At 40.8% G+C, this 12,370-nt stretch overlaps 1 protein-coding gene across 1 annotated transcript; it reads right to left on the bottom strand.

Moving 5' to 3' along the window:
• Window positions 1-1,420: 1,420 nt before the first annotated feature.
• Window positions 1,421-8,726, bottom strand: LOC135489217 (uncharacterized). The gene is made up of 3 exons (XM_064774462.1): window positions 8,631-8,726; window positions 5,290-5,464; window positions 1,421-5,072 (listed from the first exon to the last, which is right to left on the bottom strand). Exons 1-3 carry the CDS (start codon window positions 8,690-8,692, stop codon window positions 3,069-3,071), a joined length of 2,241 nt encoding a protein of 746 aa, XP_064630532.1. The 5' UTR covers window positions 8,693-8,726; the 3' UTR covers window positions 1,421-3,068.
• Window positions 8,727-12,370: the final 3,644 nt, after the last annotated feature.

A 12,370-nucleotide genomic window follows, 5' to 3' on the forward strand; every position in this document is an offset into this window, starting at 1 on the left:
GTCTGGGATACCTACTTGCCAAATACATGTAGATGTAGTTCAAAAGAGTGTACCAGAGAGAAACGCGGCAAGGGGGTACGTAGAAAGGTGTCCAGCAGCAACAAAATACTAGGAAACTGGAGTGCGTTCTTATGATATTGCTGTTTCAAATGCTGACCTACCTGATGGCAAAATAACAGTTACAGATCTTCGCGACTGCAAATGTGCAAATAAGTCTCTATGATACCAGTAATGTCTAAGATGAATGGTGTGATATTTGAAACTTCAAATTATGAACTAGGTGTGTGTACAATTAAAAAAAGTTTTAGAAAATTAAAGAAACATCACGATCATGTTGTCTCAACATATGACCATGTAAAAATTATAGTTTGCACTGGTCGAAAACTAAAATATGTTCTGGTGAGATAAATATTATTATTGTTAGTTTTTTCCTTGGCAAGCATTTGGAACTATCAACAGGAAAGACATTTTTAAACACAGAATGATTTTGAAATTGTCAATTTTCATCTTGGTTGATTCCTGAGGAAGCCATTTGTGAAATACGAACAATTGCACACATTTAGTAAATTTTAAGGTGACTAATTAACCACCTCATTATCATAAGCAGCCTAAAATTGACACAGCAATAAGGACTCTCTAGCTCGACGTTTAGGGTTTATGTAGTCTTTTCATGAATCCAGAATGCTTCATAGCACAATTTAGACGAATTTACATTCCTACTTCCCTTTTATTTTGTCAAGCCACCTGACTAGTGGACGGATCTAGCTGCAGTCAAAGTTTCACGCTGGACGGAGGCCAATACAGGGTAAACGACAATGACACACATCATCTTGGCGAAGACGATTACACACTAAAGGGGTAAAACTCATAAGGTCTTCGCCAAGAAATAAGCCGTACAGAGCGGAAATCTTTCACCGGCCAAATTCAATGCACTGGGTCAATCCTGATAAATTCGTGTAGCCCCTGCATGAACTCGAGGACAGGTTCCCCGACTCATATAATGCGCGGTTGAACACACGTCTAAATAATGTTTTTTTCGGCATGGCCTTAAAATATGGAACTGCGTTTTATTCCTTGACGACTAAGCTTGTATGCTTCTGCGGCCGCGATTGCCTCCTCTGGTATTGAGCCATCGTGAGCGGGGTTTAGAGTATAACTTTTAAATTAAAGAACATGCCCAGTCAGTGACAAAATTCTGGACTGTTGCCCTGGTGGTTGAGAGTAACGCACGTAAAACATGCAGAGGGATGATTCAACGACCATCTACTTTTAATTTCAACTTAATTTCAACTTTAGCTTAACCTCTACTTTATTCATCACAGGCTTTACAGCTGGAAAAGAAAGGTATGATTGATTGATTGATTTCTTATCATTCCATCTTATAGATGAGTACAATTCAAATACATGTTATACGTGTACATGTAGGCTAGGTGTATATACTCTATCTTCGGAACTATAACACCAGACAAAGAAAAGTCACTAGGTCCACCTTAATGGTGAATATTCATGACCCTAGCAAAAGCCTATCATATAGCAAGGCCTATCAGTCATACCTGGTCAAATAGCAGAAGTTGAGGTTTAAGACTAGGCTGGCCAGTTTTGAATACGACAGCCTTCTTATGTCTTATTTCATGCATCAACCAACCATAAATAAGCAGGTCATGATTGTAAGTCATGGTGAATGTTAACTGACGGGTTCATGTATGGCTGGCGCGAGTGGACAGAATTCAGAATTATACCACGGCATAAATCGGAATTGTGGTGCACCATAAATCAAAACATCGGATCTCGTGAATTGCGCCGCGGCATAAATAGGAATTGTGGACGGAAGTGCGATTTATGCCGCACCATAAATAAAACGATTGCCACCTTCTGATTGGTCTAATTATGCCACACCACAATTCCTATTTATGCCGTGGCATAATTCTGAATTCTGCCGCGGCATGATTCACGAGATCAGATGTTTTGATTGGTTGATTTATGGTGCACCACAATTCCTATTTATGTCGTGGCATAATTCTGAATTTTGTCCACTCGTGCCAGCCATATTCGTGGTGGAGTTATCTGGTGTCATAGTTTCGGAGATAGAGACGGACTAATTAATGAACATACACACAAACATACGCAAACACGCTACAGGGTGCAGTTAAATACAGAGATGATCGCTATCTACAGCACTTAAAATTAATGACTTTACATTGAGCAGAAAGGGTCCCAAGGGGGAAAGAGGTAGTTAGAACAACGATTTTGGAAAGGCTCCGTAGAATTGTTATGTAAATAAATAAATAAATCTCTGGAAAAGGGAAATGTCCGTAACTTCTATTAATTTTTTTTAAAGTTTATCTTTTTGCGGAATGAGGTCTTCGCAGTGTAAAATGATATGATCAACAATGTCAGAACAATGAGTTTTACATAATTAACATTCAATTAAACTTGATTTAACCATTAATAACAATACTAAGAAAGCGAACTGAAACCTTAAATATCTATATTTGCGTGCTGATATAACCAGCATGGTGAAATCCATAGGAGTCTTTTATTTCGCCGAATCATGCGCACACACCGGATATCCATTCTAGTTAAAGTAGTAGTCATTTACACTGTTATTTACAATCTTATTCCACATTTTGGGATCGGGAAATTCTGCGTGTTTCACAAATGTGTTCAGGAAATAATTGAATCGAAAGATTGTATCGTTTAAGGGCATTTAAGAAATCAGGAATCATCATTCCACGTGTGCCCATTTTACTTTTTGATCCAGTTATATATACATGTACACATAAGCGAAGAGAAAAACTCGTTTTAGGGTACAACCATTTTTCTGATTGCACAGACGGCCAAAAAGTAAAAGCTCGAGTTTGTCTATATAACTAAGCATTGATCCGAGTCCTAGAGATGCAGTCGATCTTCCAGGAGTTTTAGGCAGGTGTAGTCGGACCTGGGTGATAATTTGTCCGTTTCAAAGATAAAATCCGTTCTTCAAACATGCCGTTAATCAGGGTTGATGAGATTTCCACGAAGTCGGTGTAAGGTGAAACTCTATGCGAATGATACTACAGTTTGACCTGTTAGATCGGATAAGAATAATCAGGATTGAATGAATTGTCAAATTCAGTTACGTCTATGCCCCCGAATAGAATTCTTTTGATCACGGGATTTTTCAGCCAGTTTAGCCGACTTTGCGAAAACTTATGATCGAGCTTAAAGTACTTTTTAATGAACGCGTAGTCAACGATGTAGGTTTTATTTTTCTTCAGATTGGGCTTGCCGTTAATCCTCGGGGCCAAACGCAGCGAGGTACTGTTCAACAACGGATTCTGCTTTCCATCGACAGTCGGCAGAAGGGCCGATAGCAGGAATTGCAATTGACCGGGTTGATTCCCATCCGTCTTGTATTTAGTATTGCCCGGATGATTTGGTCTCGAATTGATGCTATGAAGAACATTGAACTGAAACGTGTTGGTGCTATACAGCATGTTGGCCAGGCCAGCACAGATAACACCCGATGCCCACCAGGATTGCGCTTCAAACTCAGTACTGTAGGGCAGTAGGAAAGATAATGTGTCACGGTGAAAAGCCACCATCATTGGATCGATATGGTAGTTTGTATTGACCATTGAATTCTTGTCATAGAAATGTCCAGTATATGTGTAGTATGGATAGCTGACTGCCGGCTCGTGAGCGCCCAAGAACTGTTCAAAGCATGTCCACACATCGTCGCTATTGCAACCGCCTTCATCTTTCCATCTTCGACCATTAATACTGAACGACAGTTTAGCGTCGTCGTCGAGAAAGATGAAATACTTATAACCCTTCTCCGACATTCGGCTCCCGCGTTCAACGGCGTGTTCCAGCTGAAGATTCCTTCCACTGGTCCACGTGCTATTCGGCCGGTAAAGATCGCCAGACTCCGTTTCGTACGTCAGCCATAGAACATCTCGATTCGAGTTTGATACAAGTTGATCGTGCATCGTGACGCTTGCACCTTGAATTAAATACACGTAGTCTTTCGCAACTTTGACTGGCGGAAAGGTATAGCCGACACATTCCAGATCGCGTATCCAAGCTATGGCTAAATCGATATCGGCCCTCCCGATAATATCGATTTGGTAGAGTTCTATGTAAAGGTCGATCATGTTCTGCGCCAACGAAACGGTTTTCGGGATCCAGTTCACCAGGAATTTGATCAGTCTGCTGGTTTTAAGGTAGACATCAATTTCATTGTGAAAATCGACCATATACGAATGCGCGTTGCGGATTTGATTGACGTATGGCGGACCGAAAGCGATGTGACCGTCGGTGTCCCAGACTAACCGTTGAGTGAAATACGACCGCCATATATCCGTGACACGCATGTCTACGCTTGCCGGCAGAAGCAGACCCCAAAAGGCGAACTGTGCATGCATCGTTGCCTGGGCGTTGTAGGGTGACATGATGTAATGCGGTAGAGCGTGATACTTCTCCACCATCTCGAACTGAAAAGGAATTTTCTGCGTCAGTCTGTAGATCGCGTCAACGTCGGGGTCGGTTTGGGCTAAATAGTTAATCACCGCGACCTTTTCCGGTTTGACGGTACCGATCACTTTCATGTTCTTCGTGTCGGAATCTTTGATTTTATCCAGTGGCAACCCCCTCGGCCAAAATGTTGTGTCGGGTTTGATATATGGAATGTAGGGATTGTACACGTGTCCAGGGACCTGTATTAGATCGAATCTGATCGACGAATCCAAAAGCGGCTCGGCTTTAGGAAACTTGGGGAAGTTGTCGTCGTCGGTGTCGTATATCCACTTGGCCCCGTTAGCCACGGCGTACATGAAGCCAATGTTTTTGCGACTGAAATGATTCCATGGAATATGCTGGCAGATATGGTACGGACAGCGCTCCTGCCAGGCAACGTCTAGGAAGATCAGATTGGGAAATGACGGTACTTCTTTTGGGCCTTTCTTGTCACCGACCAGTACCATACACCACTTTGGCATCATCAGTAGGTCCTTCACGGCGTCGGTCAAATTGAAGATCGTGGTGACCACCACCCATTTGTCGCAGTTCATTTGAACCCGATGTAGAGTTACCTTGAACGAATGGTTATTCAAGTACAGTATAAGTGGCATGTACAAAATATGTGAAAAAATTTTAGAACTAGTTTACTAGAACTGGGAAATTGGCTCTCAGCGAATTTGAGTCCAACACCAGTGTAAGTAGTGATTGGAGGCTGCAATGGGGAAGAAAAAAAAGAGCAAACTTTGGATCAGTGACCGGCGCGTACAATACATCTGGCATTATGCGTACCTGATTACATCTAGCAGTTGATTTCGTCTTTCCAGTATACCTGGATGAAGCAGGTTTCAAGCGCTGGTGTACTTTGTCATTCCCGAAGTTCAGGATCTTGAGGTTGAACAGGAAAATGATCAACGTGACGACAACCATCAATCCAAGGATTCTTGTCCAAGACTTCAGGGATTGACTAGAAAAGACATACTGAGATATAACTTATCGCAAGCACATCTTAGAACAGGTAAAGCTCTTGCATGAGAAGATAATACATGTAGATCATCTGAAAAGTCATCATGAGGAAATCAGGGGTTAATGTTCGCTTCTCCAGCCCTGCACACAAACCCCTGATACATTCACCCTCTTTGGTGAGTTTCTGGCGCAAAAGCAATTGCGCCCAAGTAGAGCGCCCAAGTAGTAACAATATCCAAACTCGCAGTTTAGTTGGTTGTTTGATCATGCCGGCGGAAATTAGAACACTGTCTTCTTCGAGGTGCGCTCTGAAACCTCGATTCTAAGATCTCTGAGTGCCATTTTCAATCGCACAAGTCATTAGAAGTAGTGCGGTACTGGAACCGAGGTTGACAGTTTAACCGTAGAAGCTGACTTGAAGGTGGTGTACAGATGTATAGGGGAAAATGTCCCACTAGGGGTTTGGTGCAGCGCCGGAGAATAGAATATTAAGCCCTGGTTTGCTCCTGATGCTAAAAGATAAGCAAAGACGACGGCGTCAGAAATCCCAATAAACGCGAATATTGTTTTTCGGACTTATGTAACCGAAGTATTTCAGATTGGAAAGACCGAGTCTGATGAATTGTTTTGTTATAAGAATATTTCTATAGAACTATTTAGATATAGTGAGTGTCAAAGACAACATTGATATGAAAAGCGATATGTTTCGTTTTGAGAAGCAATGATGACACTAATTTGAGAAATAAGTTTCGAAATGCGTTTTTCTACTCCACATCATCACATATTTTTGCGGTTAGCAGTTTAGTATGTTGTCGGTGCTAAATGGACCATCTAAGGGTATCATATGGTTCCATTCGTTGTCATATAATGGGATATTCCTATCTTTTTAATTTTTACAGACTACAACGAGTTTTATAGCAGATTTAATTTTGCTTTCGCGGTAACAAACGCAAACAGTGTGAAAAAATGCAAAATGTCTCGACTTTTGTGATCAAACGTTAGCATGTAAGCTTATAGAAATCATATTTTTGTTTTATCAGAATTTTTCTAATTTAATGTCACTGTTGTCTGATGGGATATTTGATAGTTTTGTGATTTTGAAGCCCAGTTTCTTAGTTTTTAAGATTAGAAAACGGTTTATTTTTCCCATCGATGAGCTTTTTTGCGAAATGGTGTGAGATATACCGTTCCAATATTGTCGAATAGCCCATTTGGCTTAAACCTTACATACACTTATGATGTGTATATTTTGAGTCATTTCACCAGATACAACAGTATATGTACTGTGAGCGCGGAATTTCCCAAATAGTTTTTCGCGCTCTTTTAGTCTAGCTCCAGCTTCCCTTACGAAGCTCGTTCCATCGAATCGTGATCTTTCGATCAATTTTGTCATGTTGTAGCCTTTCGAGATCTTTTCTTCGTTTGAAATCAAGTTTTGTAGAAGACATACGAGGTAACTATATGTATAGATTATATATCGCTATGTTCATTATGCTGACAAGATGATAAGACACTTTTATGGCGTGTTTTCTGGGTCGAGCCAAGGTTTGATTGTCCCGGTGACCTTCAATTCCTGTTATACCACTTGGAGTGTCTTCAGATCCTGCCAGATATTGCATTAGTTTGTGATATTTGTAATTCACAGCTTGTTCTGAAAGAGCACTGTAGTTTTATTTAGATAATACGTGTGTGGTAAACATAAGTTTTGGGGGTAAAATGTTATTTTCGATGAAGAAACCCCTGTCTGTTTTAGTTCAGATATTTAACGATAGATGTCGCCACCTCCTTGAGGTCAGTGTATACAGGATTTCCAGTCTTTGGGCTGTGGTTGTGACATTGTCTTTGTTTGTAATTTCAGATTTACGACATATTTACGACATGCATGATGATTAGTAGACTGTATGTGAAGACTTAGATGGTTATTTGGATCAATACAAGTTTAAACGTCCGTAGACTCTTGTCGATTTTGTTACAGAGGAGGAAAAGCTTCGCTTGGCTGCCACATGTACATATCACAAGTTTGCCATTGATTACAACCTAATCGTGGATTTTTTGTAACAAATTGCAAACCGATGAGTGAGTGCATGCAGCTTAATTGCGACAATTGATTATTTGTTTTGTTTTGGCAATTAGCAACTTATCCATTACCAGCTATTGCGGGCCTAGCCAATCAAGCCAATTAGTGCACCTGCTTAATTGGTCCTGGCAAGCCTAATGGAAAATGCATAGGAAATATCAATAAAGTTGGTATACATTTGATTCAAACTCCCGACTTCAGACGTGGTTGATATAACTCTTAGGATTATATTCCCAAGATTTCAGCTTTATTGGAGAACAATTCATAGTGTCCATAGGGGGGCTGAAAATTGGAGGATTTTCAATTTTTTTCCCAACAAATATGCGAAAAAAATTACTTTCCACCTAGAATTAATCAAAATTTCGCAAACTATCATAAAGTACTTCCTTGCGACAATCATTTGTGAAGCTTTCGAAACTTTTGGCTGATTTATTTGCCCCTTAATTAGCAAAAACCAAACATTTTAGTGTTTGCATGCAACAATGCACATGAGGCTAATTGCCAGATTAATTCACACCTGTCCAATCTCAAACATAGGAATGATGGAATCTCCCTCTATTCAAAACAGAGTGGGCTAGGCCTGCCATAGCTGGTAATGCAAAGTGTACAACACAAATTGTTAGATCGTTCACATCAATAGTAAGTAAACAATTTCTGTTGTATGCATTTGTATCTGATAAATCATGACCGCATGTAGAGAGCATCTGCAAACATCTGCCACCCAGGACTATTGTCCCGGCGATTTTTTTTTCAAATGGCAACAACGATCCTGGATGAGCGCAAAAGCTGCGAATATGTGAAAAAAAAACAAGATTAGAAAATTTGACCGAACTTATATTAAATCACCCCCAACTGATTACTTATTTCTAATCAAGACTAGGTGTTTTCTTTTTAATAAATGAATTGTCTTTTTCGTCATTTAACCCCGTGAAAGGACAACTTGGGTTGTGATCGTTCAAACAGTATGTTGAGCAGTGCCATGTTTATGAGCCAAAGACATCCAATTTCTTACAAGATTTTAGTAAATCTGTAGTTTGTTTGTGTTTTAATTTCCTATAAAAGTGTACAATGTCGAATAAGTATCACTTACCACGGTAGGCATATACATGTATGTATATATCTCCACAAATCTCTCCCACAAATCAAAGACATCTCTATTCACTGAATATCAACCTGTCCGACCAAGTATTCTGGACTTGATAAACGTGGAGGGTAAACTTAACAGCTTTTCATTAGCGTTGTCACAGCGACTTGGTTATTGACGAACTGACCCAGAAACCTCGGCGAAGATACATGTATAATGTACAGGGTTGTGTTCTTCATACTCATGTCTCTAGGACCACGTACTTCGTTATATCCTGCCACCGAGGTTCAGGCCACGTTGATTTTCAGCTGTCAGGTTAGTGCAGCGTGTGTATTTTCTGTCCTCAATAATCTCCTATTACTGTAAAAACCATCCACATTTAATGGATCCAGAAATATTAAGGTAGCAGGAAGGGGTGGGCGCGTTGGTGTTTCTGAGTGTGAGGGGGTATAGTGGTGTCTATTGACTGTGCTTTAAGAGAGACTGACAGCCAGTCTCTCTTAAAGCACAGTCAACAGACATGTGGTTTCAGTATAAGGTCTTTCATTGTAGCAATGCGAAAATGTAAGCAATTTTGGTTAGGTCCGTCATTTGTTATCACCAAGTAGCTTCTAGAGTGACTCAACCACTTTCTTGATTACAGCGGCCGCCTCAGCGCCACCACGCGGGGCCTAATGGTATTAGGCTAAGTAGCTTCGCGCGATATGCACAATTCTGGGAAAACTCAAAGAGGAAGTATGCTCCTGGAGTAATTAGCACAATCTAATCTTAACTCCAGCTCGAGGTAATCTTGCGCAGTGTTTCTTCGGCCCAGATACATTGTGGTGGAAAACGTCTAGTACAAAGAACGCCTGGCTTGCGCCAAACTAATAAGTGAAGAAGGTCTGGCTGCGCGAGACTACTGTGATAAGAATGACCATTGCAGAGACTCTGTGACGTAGGCATATACTTTTTACAATTAAAAATGCTCTCAAAAGACGATAAGGAATGATTATTTATTAACATTTCCTGAACTATATACCTTCTAATTATCACTTTACATCAATAGATTGGCGTAAGGTCGCGTGCTTTTCTTTCCTCGTGACAATATACAGCAAATTAGTTACAACCCCATAATCGCGCGATAAGTCCATAATGAGATCACGGTAACCCGTTATAAATGTTTCGCCAGCTTCGCTTTTTTGCCGCTACGCGGCGCGTTTGGGCCTTGCGTCAAGTCGATCAACTCCGTATCTATGTTTTCAACGATGAAACTGGCGATGCTAATTTCGTATAAATAACCGATAGGCCTATGATACGGCGTATTTGTAAACCGCATTCGCTGAACGCTGTACGAGTGCATGCTCGTTGCAGACTTGTGGTGTGCATGGTGTAGTTAGTAGTCTGGGCCCTATACACTATACACATACAGTGTGTAAACACCACAGAGACACAGTAGGCCTACTTGGAGGAGCATCACCAAATGCAAACATCATCAGTAAGGGCTGCAGAGTGCGACACAGTAGGCCTACTTAGAGGAGAATTATCAAATGCAAACATCATCAGTAGGGCTGCAGAGTGCTTCTGAGTAGGGACAGGGTCAGGGTGGTTCTGTCCATCCACTCCAGATGCAGAGGTAGGCCTAAAGGCGCAGCTTGTCAATTTGTGGCTGATGATGTGCTTCTGTTCTGTCATTCATCATGCATCATAGCCGTAGGCCTAATTCAGTTAATGTCAATGAGTCATGGTATTGAATGTCAATTGCAATGTTAATAATTGGCCGCTCAATCACACATCTGACATGACACCACCACCAGCTACTCCACGGGAAGCAGACACCAACTCACAAGTCAATACAATCACATCCACCTTATTAACAACTTCTCATCAGGCAACGATGCTCTATCACCTGTCTGCAGGGTAATTCATCACCATGTTGCATTGTATGTTCAGCTGGTTTTACAACTGAGCCCAATTTTGAGGCAATTGTCCTGTTGTGTTCTCTTTTTTCCTCTATGTGCCGCTAGTGTACACACACATGAAAAAATAATGATTGTTGCCATGGAAGAGCTTAGGTCATTCCAGTTGGTGGGTAGTAATATGGAAATTAGTAATAATAGCTCACAGTGTTGAATGAAAAGGCCAGGGGCCATTGTGCTCACTGGTATTTAGGTAACGACTGAATTGACAATGGACCTTGAAAAGTAAGTCAAATCAAAAGCCTGTATAATATGTAATGTAACCTTGCTGGAAATGCCAACCATAACAACTTTATCGAATACGAATCAACAATGAGCGAGATGTCACACTTTCTAGGTTTTCACATTTTGCCCCTGGTGTCCAAGTCGAGAAACTGATCAGGGGGTCTTTGACAAAGTTTCAAGCCCATAGCCCTAGCAGTTACGAAACGTGCCACAGTTACGCTCAAACGGCCAGTTTACGCCATTTGACCTCTATGACCTTGAAAAATGGGTTAAATCGAAAGCCTCTGTGATATGTGATGTATCCTGGCCGGGTGAAGCTACCATAAAATTTCATCAAAAACGAATCAATAATAAGTGAGATATCACACTTTTTCTGTTTTCAGTTTTGGCCCCCTGGTGGCCAAGTCAAGAATCAGATCAGAAGAAATTTTGCTGTCAGAAGTCATCTGACCTAGGGGGTCATGCAAAAAACTTTCAAGCTCATAGCCCTACCGGTTAAGAAACGTGCCACAGTTACACTCAAACGGCAAATGTAGGCCATTTGACCTCTGTGACCTTGAAAAGTAGGTCAAATAAAAAACGCGTATAAATATGTTATTTATCCTGGCCGGGAGTACCTACCATAAACATTTCGTCAAAAACAATTCACTAATAAGTGAGATATCACACTATTTATGTTTTCAGTTTTGGCCCCCTGGTGGCCAAGTCAAAAATCAGACCGGTCCTAAATTCAGTGTCATAGGTCATCTGTCCTAGGGGGTCATGCATACAAAGTTTTGAGTCCATAGCCTTGTCGGTTGAGAAACGTGCCACTGTTTTTGAAATAGGAAACGACGGACGACGACGATGGCGACGGACGACGGACACTGCGGTGTTGTATAGACTCACCGTACCGGTGAGCCAAATATATAATCTACTTTGATTAGTTTCCTTCTGTATTTCTCAACAACAAAGTTATAAGTAATATATGTGAAAACTTTGTAGTGTGTGCATGTAGTATTCGGTGGATAAGACCCCTTTGATGCAAGTGTGTCTGTTTATGATTGATCATGACCGTGATCTATCTGTCATCCTGTAATCACTTCAGGCCAGGTAACCGTTGAAATAATGTTGGTTGGAACAGTAACAGAACATTCCATTCTACTGTATTGTTAGAACTGTCCAAAGTCTATCGAAACCTAAAATATGAAATAAAATTAAGATTTCTGCTTGCTAACTTATCAAAGATATATATAGGGTCAGTAACAAATATTGAATAAATGAAACAGTGTTTCAGGTAGACACATCTTCCTAATTGTGAGAAACAAAATAATATTTTGGTGCAAGGAATAAGCAAACCTGTTGGCTTTCCTAGGCCCAAAACCTTATCAATGCGTGAATAAGGGTCATTGCCTGGACAAGCTGGCATTTTGGAAAAACAGATGTGCATATAATGTCTTCTGGCGATAGAATTTCTTAATTAATGTTTAAATTGCCCTGTTCGGCTGTAAGGAGATAGCATTAGGGTCATTTTGAGACCCTAACCATTACAATACTCCGAAAACTCGGAAAAGGGAAATGTCC

This window comes from Lineus longissimus, chromosome 6 (genome assembly GCF_910592395.1).
Source record: "Lineus longissimus chromosome 6, tnLinLong1.2, whole genome shotgun sequence".
NCBI lineage: Eukaryota > Metazoa > Nemertea > Pilidiophora > Heteronemertea > Lineidae > Lineus > Lineus longissimus.

Excerpts from the sequence above, each read along its gene's own strand:
- LOC135489217 (XM_064774462.1), bottom strand. The coding sequence starts at position 8,692 with ATGTCTTTGATTTGTGGGAGAGATTTGTGGAGATATATACATACATGT. Across the intron at positions 5,465-8,630 it reads ACATGTATATGCCTACCGTG|TCAATCCCTGAAGTCTTGGA; the intron begins GTAAGTGATACT and ends TGTCTTTTCTAG. Across the intron at positions 5,073-5,289 it reads CAACTGCTAGATGTAATCAG|GTAACTCTACATCGGGTTCA; the intron begins GTACGCATAATG and ends CATTCGTTCAAG.